This window comes from Plasmodium fragile, assembly GCF_000956335.1.
Source record: "Plasmodium fragile strain nilgiri unplaced genomic scaffold supercont1.57, whole genome shotgun sequence".
In the NCBI taxonomy this organism is placed as follows: Eukaryota; Apicomplexa; class Aconoidasida; order Haemosporida; family Plasmodiidae; genus Plasmodium; species Plasmodium fragile.
Genome location: NW_012192637.1, coordinates 131,777 through 144,396, shown reverse-complemented (window position 1 = coordinate 144,396; position 12,620 = coordinate 131,777). Strand labels below are relative to the sequence as shown.

The following is a 12,620-nucleotide window of genomic DNA, read 5'->3' as shown; positions in this document are numbered from 1 at the left end:
AGTTACACACAGGTGTAACCATAAACTGTGCTGTCTTTTTTTTTTTTTTTTTTTTTTTTTTTTTTTGTTTACTTTAAGGGGCAGGTTGTTTGTGCCATTTGCCACGAGGGGGATTCTACTAACGTTTGGTTGGTTGCCGGAGAAACAGGTTGCCAACTGAGGCACTAACAGGAGGTACGAAAGGCAGGTCTTCATAATTATGCTAAATAAGGAAAAAGGGCATGGGTCACTTCTGTTGTAGCTTCTGGGCAGTGTTGGTGTAACTTGTGGGCCACTTTCATTCGTTCTGTTCTACGTAACCATGTAGGAAGCAAATATTATCACTGTTTCGAAGCATAAATTTATGATTTTTTTTTTTTTTTTTCCCTTCATTTTTTACATTTGTATGCAGAACGGGAGGCAACCTAGGGTGTAGTCCCCAAACAAATGTGTTGACATTTTTTTTTTAAAAAAAAAAACGGTGCATAGGAGGCAGGTGGCATTTCAAATAGGTATTGCCTCTTTACCGACCGTTTTGTTAGACTCCCCTGATCAGGTACGCAACAAAAAAGTGGCAACTTCAATTGGAATGATTTTCGTAGCACGTTAAGAAAGTTCTTTTTTTTTTTTTTTTCATTTTACTGACAACATTTTAGCACGCTTGGTTTGTTACACCTCTGGAGAATACGCTTTTAAACAATTGACAACTCGCGGGCGGAGGGGACAACAACAGAGGGCATAAAACCATGTGTGAAGACATCAACTGCCTTTTCCCCTTAAATTGGCTTCCACCCAATTGGTACATTCTCTATTTTATATTTCGCGGTGATGGTGGGAGGAGCCGTCTTTTGGGGGGTTGTTCTCCAAAAAAACGCACAGAAGGGGTGCGCGGGCAACTTGGCCCACGTCCACTTATACATGTATGTATGTATTTTTTTGCCACTCAGAACAAGTGCGCAATTACAAAGAGGGGACAAAAGGAAGAGTTAATTGCCTCATGCTATGTGTTCGTGTCTCAGGTGAACAGGGGCGTTTAGTGTTCGTCCCACTATCAAACCATGCGTTTTTTTTCGCGGCGCATGCACGCAGGTCAGTGTTTTTCTTTCCCGTCCAGGGAATACGAAGGTATGTTAGTGTCCTTTTTTCCCTCCTCACCTGTCTTTGCCCCCTCAGCACAGCCAAGGCGATGCCCATAGCGAATTAATCTCCCCATTCGGCTATGCGCCTACTTCAACTCTTCGTTATTCCACCGCTTTGTCGCTCCGCCACTTGAGCACTTCACCGCTGAGGGACACAACTTGGTGTGCACAAAAATCCACAATGGAAAAAAAAAAAAAAAAAAAAAAAAAAGGATAATTGGACAACTTTCATGACTTTCCCCTCAAATGCACGTTTTAACCTCTTCACACCGTACCCGCGTGCACAGCAAGAAAAATAGGGCCACGCGAAATTTCCCCCCATGTAACACACACCTTTTTGCGGGAAGGTTATACACCCAAACGGATTTACAACTCTGCAAAAATCGAACCGCGAAATAAAAATAAAAAAGGATAACAGCATGGAAGCAGTCGGTAAGCGGAACGTGAAAATGGAGCAAGTGACAGAGAGAGAAGACAACTCTGATAAGTTAAAGAAGAAGAAGAAAAAAAAAACAAAAGTTAAAATTTGTGAAGCCATTATATGTAAAAGGAGCCAGGGGGAGGACCCTGGAAAGGCTGAAGAAAAGTCTTCTAGAACGAATGAAGTCGAAACTATGGGAACGGCCGCGAAAAAGGGCCCAAAGGTTCAGAACGCCGAGCTAGGCAAGTCGAAAGAAGGGAAGACGAAGGGAGCCAAATGGACAGAGGACAAGGCGAAACAGACGGAACTGAAAAGGGTGCAGGCAAAAGGTGATCATTCCCAAAGCGATCAATCCGATGGGGATCGATTCAAAAGGGAGCACCGACAAAATACGCAATGGAAGACAGCGGGGGTCGGGTCTACCCTTAAAAAGGTGGCTGAGGAGCCCCGTGAGGGCTATCCTGGGGCTGTTATTCCTCTGGTGAAGCGTAAAGGGGGGAGCAGTCAGTTAGATGTGGACACAGGTGCTAGGGGAAAAGGTAACAAGGGAAAAGGTGAGAAACGCAAAAGAGACAAGCACAAAAAAAGGGATATAAAAATAGAGGCGCACAAAAATGAGAAACGCGAAGGAGATCCCCCAGTGTGTGAACTGCTACACGGATCGGAGGACGCGTCCTCGCTTTCCTGCACAGAATCATCCACAGTGTCGCTGGCCTCAGGCACGTCAGACAACTCCAGCCTCTACTGGGACGAAGACAGCCTCATTGAAATATGCATTGGACAAGCAAAGCTAAACAGCCAAAAGACAGACTGCTCCCATTACGAACACGCATTTTGTGTGTCCTATTTTGTATATGAAGACCCCTTAGAAATTTTCAGCCTATTTCAGGGAGTAAGTTGGCTGCCAGAATTGAGAAACAGATGTACCTCCCTAAACAGAATCGAGTTTAAGCCAAAGAAAAACACCAAAAAGCTTTACTCCTCTGCATATGTAAATATAAATCAGTGTGTGCATTTAAGGAGGAGATACAATGAGGTTATAAATATTGTGGACGATGGGATCGCCTACGTTTTTATTTCAATCATTGGGGTCAATTTGAAGGAGTACGAAAAATTTTATCAGAGTAAATATGGCGCCATGAATGGAGGTACAAACTGTGCAGACAATTCCTACATTAGAAGCGATGCTGCTAATTCGATAAACCGATTTGATCCCCCGTGGGGGATGACTACCAACATGGGTGAAGCGTATCAAAGGGGTGTTGAGGATATCCCATTTGTGAAAAACCTCGTGGAGAAATACAAAAAGGAAATGGAATTAGAATTGGACTTTAGGGGCGAGAAAAAAATTATCACAGAGAGGAATTACAAAAAATTTCTTCACATCTTAGGTTCCTGTATTGTTCCTATAAAAGTGTGTAATGAAGGAGAAACAATGAGCGTTGAAAATGTGTACACGAGAGATAGCTACAATGTTTACCCTCATGAAGTCATTAGAGCTGTCTTGTATAACTACCTAGACCTGTTCAGAAAAAACAAAAAGGTAAATTTGTTTCATCTCATTAGTAAGCATGAACACGAGTTATTACCACTAGGTCGCCTCAACCTTGAGAGCAAAAAAGTGAAAAAGGATGCATCCCCCCCCGGTAATCTCCTCCAAGAAGAGGATATACTACACCACCTGAGCGATGAAAACAGTGATGCACATAATATTGTAAAGAAAATTTTTAAATACATTACGTTAAGGAGAACGAGTGAAGGACAAGAAAATGACACCCTTGAAAAAAAAATAAAAAATTTGTGTTCCTACTTAGATGTAGAATTAAATAAAAGAGATCCCAAATACATGAACCGGTCCTTTTCGTATATTGAAAAATGTCTGCAAAAAATGGATAATATGAAAGAACAAGAAAAATTTAATAAAAAAATTAGGAAAAAATTATTTAAAATGTTAGGATTATCAAAGAGGAAATTCCCTAACGGATTCTATTCTTCTAGATGGAAAATTTTACAAGTGCCTTGCTCACATCTAATTGTTTTTGTTCACTGTGTGTCTAACATTACTCTGAAGTTGAGCTCTTTAAAAAAATTTATTGACGTAAACCTCTTCCATGGGATAATATTTTGGGAGGAAGAGGGGAACAGTCTGCATAACCTTCAAAATGTAAAGGACAGAAAAAGGAGGACCATCAAATTGACATCGCGGAATGGGATCCAGGCTGACTACTACTTCCCCACGGAATGTGAGGAGCGGGGTGACAAAGTGGAGGGAGGAAAAAAGGAAGTCGTTTGTTTGAAGCTTAATTTCAACAGCCCAGTCATCCTGCCTTACAACCACAACGCGCCCTCCTGTCGACTAAACTTTGTCCTTTTGCACAACGGCACTCCGCTGTTTACCTTGGCAGGAAGCGGTGTAAGCGGTGGAAGCGGATGCAGGGAGGACACCTGCAACGAGGACGACGTCCGCTACGACAATTGCGGATACGCCATAAATGACAACGTCCCGTTTAACGAAGGGGATAAGGTAAACAGGAGCCTCCAAATTCACCCGCATTATCTGAAAACGAACGGGCACGACCCCTTCACAGAAAATTCCAGACCCTTTGTTGAACTCTCCTTCTACACACACCCAAAGAATAGCACATTTGTCCCTGCAGACAAGTATAATCTGCTTTACAAAAATAAAATGAACAGCAACTTGGGCGAAGACATCGCTCTCTCCTCCTATTCAGCTCCTAATTTTGGAAGAGACAAATTGGTTTTTCACTTTTTTGATGATTTTGCAGATGACCTACGTGTGGTGAAAGCAGACCAGAGGAGTTATTTTAAAAGTTACTTCTTCGTGCCCGTTATGGGGCGCCAAGTGCAAGAGGGATCTGCAGGGGAAAAGCGCGATGACGCTCCATATAGGGATGCCCCTGTGAGCGGTGACCTCATGCACGATCAACGTGGGGCCTCCCCGAGGGATGCTTCCATCCAGGTAGTCCACTTCGCCGTGGCAGAGGGAGGGGGACTCCAGGGGGGGGAAATAAACAAATGGCACTCCTTCTACGTACACACAAAAGATTACAAAAAAAGGAATGTATATGGAGGAGAGCATGTTCAAATTAGGATACAAATTGAACCGATCGGTTATCTTCTATTAGACTATGCTGCTGACCCTTGTGGAAACGTGGAGGTACATAAAAACACCTTAAGTTGCTATGCACCTAATAAGGGGCTGATTGGTCGTGATGAATTCTGCTTCAACTCCTTTAGTGAGATCCATGAACTGGTCGCTTACAAGGTGGAGGATTTAAAGAATGGCACTTACGAGGTGACGTACCAGGTGCACAAAGTGGGAAGGAAGCTGCTCTACATCTTCTGCGACGGGATCGATGTGATTGGTTCTCCATACGAAATAAAGGCTACCCCTTCGGGCGCAGATCCCAAGTCGTGCAAAATTTTGGGCAAGGGGGCCACCCAGTGTCTGGCCACCCCCGTTCTGGACCTGTGCAGTGGGCCCTGGGTGGATGGCCCTTTGGGCAAGGGGCAATACGACAATAGGGGGGAGCGGCGAGAGGTCAACTGGGGTGTCACCCTGAACGGAGGCCTAGCTGTTGACCACGGTGTTAACCAGTCTGTTAAGCAGTGTGCCGGCGTGGATGATCCTATAGGCGTTCCCCTCACCCCGACCGATACCAAGGCGGGTCTGGCGGCAAGTGAGGGCCATCACGATGGAGCTGCTCCAGAGGAGAATTTCCAGAAAGGACTTCACGCTGAAGCGTCCGCGGGGGGGGTTCACCCAGCAGTAGTACACCCTCGAGAACACCCAGTGGAAGACAGTCCAAGGGACACTCATCCCAGTTCCACGGCTTCAGCGACCGGTGCTGCCCCCCATGGCGAAAACGAATTCCACATCATCTCCGTAACGAAGCGGGAAGTGAGCACCGACCTGGGGGTGGGCAAAACGGAAGAGGTGTCAGGTCCGTGTGCACCCGAAGAAGCGGTAAGCAGTAGAGCGTCAACGAAGAGGATCCCCTACTGCAGTGACGAAGCGAACAAGATTTTTTCTGAGCCAAAATATTACGACGAAATAAAAGGAGGGAACATGACCAAGATGGACAAGACAAACAAGAAGAGGTTTGCTGAACTACTGCAAGAAGCCGAAATAATAAACACCTTCACAATAATACTTTGTGATAAAAATGGAGTAAAGCTAAGTATAGGAAACGACAACGTAAAAGTGGTGGGAAAAAATGGCGCACAGATCAAACGAGTCGTGGATAACCATGATGGGAGTTACACAGTTGAGTATGTCGCTCATTTTAAAAGAGAGCAGAAAATGGAAAAGCTGTTTGATGATGAAGACATAAAACAAGTGCAAAATTTTTATGAAGAATTACTCATAAACTGTAGTAGGAAGCATAACGATAAGTATATCATTGACAATTTTCAAAGGAAGTTTCCTCCATCCATTCCAATATTCTGCCAAATGCATGTCTACGTAAATGAAGTGGAAACGTTTGGGTCACCATTAAAACCCATTATTATGAACATACCACAGATTCTCCACTTTTTCAATTTATATTTTCAGTTTACCTACTCAGGGTTGTTACTAAAAAGTTTTGAATTTTTACTAAACTGTAATGATTACGAGGGGTGTATGAACAATCTTTCTTCATTTTATTCAACTCTAAACAGATCTGTATCGACGCGAGTAATTAATGAGAAAGTCAAAGGGGGAAACGACTTCTTCTTTCAAATTCCGCTGAATGTTGGCGACTTGAGGGAGGGGGCCTTTACGGGTGATATCCCCCCCCATGGGCATACGAGGTGTGGGGAACATGTAAATTGTGGAGTGGAGAATTATACAAAAGTCAGCACACCACATGGAAGAACAGTTCCTGAACATAACGAATATGCATTTGTGAATGAGTGGCTCCACATGCACATGCAAAAATGCAAGTTGTCCCAAACAGATGCCAAGTATGACCTGGGCATGAACCTAGCCTATTCTCTAAGTAATATCATTTTGCAACATTTGATATATTTGAAAAAGTACAAGTTTTTTATAAACTCCAAGCAGTATGAAAATGGCTTGCTGCAGAATAACATACTTACGCAGTTCAGGAAATTACTGGAGGAGGAGTACAGCAAAATGTTTGCCTACCAAACGAATAACATTATAGCCTATTGCAACAAAATTGGGAACGTTAAATTTAGCGGCTTGGAAGAATTAATAAAGGTATACAAAGGTATAGCATTTGAGCTCAGGAAGTTAAAGAAGAATGATCTGGCGGACGAATTCGATAAGTGCTGTGAACACATGTGTCAGGAATTGTATCTTAACAATATTGAATCGAGTCTACTTAGGAAGGAAGCCACGCTGAACAAGTATGAACAAGTCATTGAAGAGAAAATGGAGAAAGTGAACCAAATCAAGGAGAAGATTAAAAAGTATGCAGAAAAAGAGGTAGACATGGACAGAATATCTAAACTGTGCAGCGTCAAAAGGGATAAAGCCATTCAGACCAACGACTACCTGTCCATGTCGCACAAGAATAGTTTCTTAAGTGCTCTTATTGAATCGAGGACAGATGAACCCTCAGCAGGGGGAGCCCAAATGCAGAATACACAACCAAACGAGTTGCAGATGGAGGAAACACAAATCAGGAATATGGTCAGGAAATATTGGAGAAACGCATCCACATATGACATATTTGTAAGTATAAAAAAAACCATGAACAATTGCCCACGACTTAAAATTTCTCTCGACGAAACTTTTAACTACTACAGCTGTAGTGTAAAGAAGGACAATAAAATGAAGGACTTTCAAATTAAAAAAATGCAAGAAATAAAAATGGTGGAAAATCTAGACAATTTAAAAATGATGGATTTAAATGAAGACAATAATAACCTACTCTCACACAACGACTTGAATACCTTCCACCTGACATACAACGCTTATGTAGCTCTCCTAATCGATTTGCGATGCAACAAATATTTTATTAAAGATTTGGAGAATGTCCTTTGGCTGTTCGAAAAATTTTCAATCCAGCATCATTCCTTTCGTAACCTTTACAACCCCTATGGCTTTTTAAGAGTAATTCCAAAGTATCTCTTTATCGCCTTTGTTAGAGAATTGTCCTACTTGAATATGCTTTATGTCATTTCTGAATGTGTGGTCATGAATAAGGAGGACGAGAAAATATTCCTCAACACCAATCACCCCTCTCGACTCTCCTCATTTCATCATTTTGTCAAATACCATTTTGTTCCCTTTTACGAGGAACTTAGCTTGGAACCCAATTTTCAGAATTTTAAACAAAATTTAATTGAACATAATGAGGAAGAGGTCGACCCGGATAGCACCAGAGACACATGCTCCTCTGCTGGTGGAGTCATCACCACCCCACATGTACATATCAACCTCCTGGACTTGGAGACCTACTTCAACGACGAGTTGCCTGTCCTCGTTCGGCACAGGAACTTCGAGAAGACCTTCCCCCTTCTGTTTGATTACTACTCGGGGCTGTCTTCCCCGCGTGGCGGTGCACCACTGAAGGAGCGCGATGGGGCAGTTACTCAGGGGGAAGTCGTGCAGGGCGAGGCCATCTCCAACGCTGCCAGCATTGCTAACGCCGCCAAGGTCGACAAGGTCGATAAGGTGCCCACGGTTGATAAGCTCGATAACCACGTGGGCAAAGGCGACACAGCGCCATGTCCCGAGAAGCACGTCTCCATCACCATCTTCATTCGATTTCTGCGCGAGTTTGGCATCATCCCGCACTTCTTCAGCAACCAAATGGCCATACGGACACTGCAAGCCTTCATGCAAAAGAAGGAGAAAAAGAAATTAAACTACGAGGACTTCTCCCATGCCATCATTATGTCAATATGTGAATGCGTGAAAAAAAATATCCTCACCCAATACAACATGCTCAAGGTGAATAATCAGCTGAACTCCAAAATTCAGACGGAGAAAATTTTGAATCCAAGTTATATTCAATACGAGGCCAAGGAGTTGATCTACCTCTTCGGCTTCGCTGATATGCAGCTGGTGCGGTCGAAGTTGGCCGGGTAGTTGTGGCGCCACCTTCGTTCGGTTGTAATGGGCCGTCGCGATGTATATCCGCATGGAGGCATCAGCATGTAGGGACAACAATTCCGAAGTGGAGGGGAAATTATTGGAATATTTTTTCTTCAACTTTCTCCCAACTCGTTTGCAATGTTTCCACTTTTGTGTGCCTCTCTCCCCCCTTCTGGAGGCTACTTTTTAGTGCACACATCTCCGCTTGTGTTTTTTTTTTTCTTTCTTTTTTTTTTTTGTGCGTTTTGTGTGTCCCGCTTTGGGAAGATTACCTGACGGGAGTTATTGTGACCCATTTTGGGGGCTTAGCCAAACGCTGCTCTGTCGCCGCCCTTTGTTTTTTTTTTTTTTTTCTTGTACTTCCTTTTCTGCAATTCTGTTTTTTTTTTCCCGCTTCTTCTCCATGGTAGAGCCCCTTTAAAACGGCATCGCCCCCACACATTGAGCAAAACATGAGCAAAAGGGAAAACAACTGCGTATAAAAATATGCACTCATTGGCGTAATCCCGAATGTACGACGTGTGAATAGCCCCAATCTGCAAAGCGCAGAAATTCTGTCAACAGAGCCCCTATAATAATGAGCGTTGTAAAACATATATTTGAGCATGACCAAGTGAGGCTTCTAAATAACATCGGCAAATTTGCTGAAACGCTCTCATCTTTGGGATCCGTCCCAAGCATTAAAAAGTTTATCTTCGCCAAGTATGGAACGAACTACAACAGGGTGATAGAGAATTACCGCAACAGCAGCGTTCTGGTTTTTCGCGCCAATGAATATTTAAGAAAGTTAATAGAGTCAATATCGGTTGTATTTTGGAAGGGCCGCAAATGGAAAGGTTACACCTCAGAGGGAGCAATGCATGCAGCGCCCCGCTGCCCCGTAAAAAAGAAAAAAAAAAAAGGGGAAATTCCTAAGACACATTATACTTAAACGGGAGAGGGAGGAATAAGGGCCATTATACACACACACTGCTTTACACCCTTTTTAGGCACCTACTGGCCAAGCAAATGGAAATGGTACCACCGACACGGCTACTGGGCCACTCGAAAGAAACTGCTCAGCTTCGACAAGTACAGGCCCTACAGGTGAGTGTGTCGAGCAGCAAAAAAAAAAAAAAGGGGGAGACACAACTAAGAGGAAAAATAATTCATTTTCATACGGGGAAATTCCAATGTACACGTTTTTTGTGTATGCAGACACGTCTCTCGAACGACGCTCCCTACTTCCATTTCAACTTATTTCATTTCACTGAACAGGTATCACGAAGTTAAGGGACACGGGAAGCCGAAGCTTCAATTCTGGCAGGACCACTCGTATTACAGGCCCCTCAAGCAGACAACGAAATTTTGGTAACCTGGCGGTCTGCGGATTGCAGGATCAGCAACCAAAGCGGCAACTGAAATAAATAATGTGAACTCCCTGGTTGAGGAAAAAACAAAAGTAACTTGGCGTATTTGTCACGTCCAAGTTGCATCACATGTATGTACATGTGTGCGCGTGTGACATGTGTTTAGTTTTGGAAGGGCTCTCTCCCCCAGTTTCTATGTCCTCAAAAGGAGGAGAAAGCAAGGCGGCCTCTCTGTACCCACGAAGGGGAAACAAAATGGTGGCCACCTTACTAAGAAAAAAAAAAAAACTTTTGTCATTTTTGCGCAAACGAAAAACAATTTAAAAAAAAAACGAAATGGTGAAATGAATTCAAATGGTGTATCCTCCTTCAACTGAACGGGAAACAAAAAAAAAATAAATGAATGGACAAATGATCGACATGGACAGAAGGGGCTACAAACAATTCAGCAGGACGAATCAACTGCGTAAAACTCCAAAAAAGGGAAATGCGCATCTTTTAGAGCGAACAGTGCCATTTTTTTTTTTTTGTTTTTGTTTCCCATTTTATCCTTCCCCGGCGCGACGCTGCTCTCACTCTCACCCGCTGTGTATCCTCCAACTAGATTGGACGGCGCGGCTCCTTCTCGCAGTTTTAGAATGTGCCTGTCTGGGCTTCGAACCCTAGATTGTCTCGGCATGATGACTATGTAGTGGAGGAGGCAGAGGGGCACAAAAACAATTACCATTTGGGAAGACTTAATAAGTAAATACGTACATGCACTTATTTAGACATGTGTATATATATATTTTTTCCCCTTACACCTCACCATTTACGTGTCCGTAAGACCCTGTTCTGATGTCAGCGAGGTCTGACACCACAGGTAGATCCGTCAGCAGGGTCAGTATGGACCCGCACAGCCACCTGTCCCTGTGGTGTAGCGGTAAAGGGGGTTATCAGTTTAGCGGTGTAGAGGCATAGCGCGTCAATGTAAAATCTGTCCCACCAGACGGCCTCTCAAGTGTGCGAGAAGCCTGTATTCACTTCGTCCCCTTCGTGCGGTACCTGTCCGAGGTGGATTCTCTTTGAAGCATAATGAGTGTGGCCTGCGTCGACAGCGCAAGAAGCGGCGCAGCTCATTAGAGAGTGAAAACTTGCGAAATGTATGAGGAGAAAACAAAAAAAAAAAAAATTGTCATTCGGCATATGCGCAACTTAATACCATTGGTGTCCCAAGCTTCTTCCTGCAAAGAAGTATGTATGTGATACATTAGATGTTTTTTTTGTTTTTTTTTTTTTTCTTTTTTGGAGGCGGGGCGCATAATTCGTGTAGTGCGCCTCTTTGCGCAATTGGATCTTACATGAGCTGCCTATTTTCAAAGGCGGATGCCAAAGTCTTCAACCTAGACAGGGCCCGGACGGCTAGTCTGTGAACATGGTAAAAAATGGGTGAAGGCACATGGAGTAATCTGCCCGGCGTGGTGCAGCATGTCTAGCGAACACACTTCTTTGGGCTTACCTTCCCCCCGCCAAGACCCTTGCGGTTAAAGAGGTAATGTCCTTTGCTGATCAAATGAAAAAAAAAAAAAGGCAGTTGTAAATCATATTATGGCTTCTCTCCACTTCTTCCCGTTTAAAAAAACAAAATAAAATCATATTGATAGGATTCCCATACTAACCATCCTGATAGACCCGCTTAATATCCTCTAGAGCTGAACATGTTTTTTTTTTTTTTTTACAAAAGTATGAATCAATGTCATGTATACAAGGATGCACTTCTCTGTTGTATTGACGGCCATTTAGATAATTTTAAAAAAGGGGAAATTCTCCCCCCATGAGGAATATATATATATATTTTCTTATACCATCAAGTATGCACAGCATTTGTTCTTTCAAATTTTGTACAGCTCTACATGCGTCAACATCGGGGAGATTTTCAACACCTATGGGGGATGTTGAATGGGGATAGCGTTGATGTGAGGTTGGGAAAGGGTTCTTTTTTTGTGTGTATGTTTTCGCCAGTTTCAAATCATCTGCCTAGTCCTGTGGAGTGTTTTTCTTTTTTTAACCTAGCGATTGCAATGTGTGTTTGCTTGTGTTGGACACATTAATCATTTCAGCTAGCCACGGGGGGATGTCCTAAAAAGAAAAGTAAACAGATATGGTTGCAGACAAAAATAGAAATTATTTTTCCATTAAATGGCGCATGTGCAAGAAGGGTGGTGGTGGATCCTCATACAAATGAGCAGATACACAACACGGGGTTGGAGGGATGGATGAGTCATAAACCACCCGGTACTTGTAGATACACAAAAATGGGCATTACATAATTCTCCTGATGTTTTATATAAATGTTCTGTGATTGTGGACTGGGGAAATTTGCTTTGTTCTGTGAGCAGAGGGAGAGAAAAAAGGAGTAGTTTAGTCATGTTTCCATTTTACACTATGGTAAAAGGTGAGGTGCTAGATAAAGTGTGTGTGGCTGTACTGTAATGTCCTGTAGCTCGTCTCCATCTTCGTTTATTTCTGTTTGTATGTCATTGTCTTCATCTTCTTGGGGGGAACTACTGTGCTGGTACTTGCGTAGCCCCAAGTTAAGCTTCCGTTCGGGGGGCAAATCGACCGGGCCTGAAAAGGGAGAAGAGGAAAAAAAAAAAAAAAAAAAAAAAAAAAAAAAAAAA

The 12,620-nt window shown here is 43.1% G+C and overlaps 4 protein-coding genes across 4 annotated transcripts in view; 2 read left to right on the top strand and 2 right to left on the bottom strand.

Moving 5' to 3' along the window:
- Nucleotides 1-195, bottom strand: part of AK88_04254 (glycerol-3-phosphate dehydrogenase (NAD(+))) — a gene marked incomplete at both ends in the record, with an annotated part of 3,788 nt that extends 3,593 nt beyond the window's left edge. Inside the window, one exon of the mRNA XM_012481864.1 lies at nucleotides 73-195. Within this exon, the coding sequence (XP_012337287.1) occupies nucleotides 73-195 (123 nt within the window). The remainder of the gene's footprint in view (nucleotides 1-72) is intronic.
- A 1,342-nt stretch (nucleotides 196-1,537) lies between these two features.
- On the top strand, nucleotides 1,538-8,605 carry AK88_04253 (uncharacterized protein; the record flags this gene model as incomplete). Its single annotated transcript, XM_012481863.1, has 1 exon — nucleotides 1,538-8,605. The coding sequence occupies one exon, from the start codon at nucleotides 1,538-1,540 to the stop codon at nucleotides 8,603-8,605; it is 7,068 nt and encodes a 2,355-aa protein (XP_012337286.1).
- A 583-nt stretch (nucleotides 8,606-9,188) lies between these two features.
- On the top strand, nucleotides 9,189-9,965 carry AK88_04252 (uncharacterized protein; the record flags this gene model as incomplete). The annotated part of the gene is made up of 3 exons (XM_012481862.1): nucleotides 9,189-9,447; nucleotides 9,601-9,697; nucleotides 9,869-9,965. 3 exons carry the CDS (start codon nucleotides 9,189-9,191, stop codon nucleotides 9,963-9,965), a joined length of 453 nt encoding a protein of 150 aa, XP_012337285.1.
- Nucleotides 9,966-10,405: 440 nt separating this feature from the next.
- The window catches only part of AK88_04251 (uncharacterized protein), a gene marked incomplete at both ends in the record, with an annotated part of 6,006 nt that continues 3,791 nt past the window's right edge, over nucleotides 10,406-12,620 (bottom strand). The window contains 11 exons of the mRNA XM_012481861.1: nucleotides 10,406-10,644; nucleotides 10,769-10,869; nucleotides 11,005-11,045; nucleotides 11,162-11,183; nucleotides 11,301-11,366; nucleotides 11,459-11,504; nucleotides 11,619-11,651; nucleotides 11,805-11,882; nucleotides 12,009-12,078; nucleotides 12,266-12,328; nucleotides 12,428-12,567. Coding sequence (XP_012337284.1) covers nucleotides 10,406-10,644; nucleotides 10,769-10,869; nucleotides 11,005-11,045; nucleotides 11,162-11,183; nucleotides 11,301-11,366; nucleotides 11,459-11,504; nucleotides 11,619-11,651; nucleotides 11,805-11,882; nucleotides 12,009-12,078; nucleotides 12,266-12,328; nucleotides 12,428-12,567 — 899 coding nt within the window. The remainder of the gene's footprint in view (nucleotides 10,645-10,768; nucleotides 10,870-11,004; nucleotides 11,046-11,161; nucleotides 11,184-11,300; nucleotides 11,367-11,458; nucleotides 11,505-11,618; nucleotides 11,652-11,804; nucleotides 11,883-12,008; nucleotides 12,079-12,265; nucleotides 12,329-12,427; nucleotides 12,568-12,620) is intronic.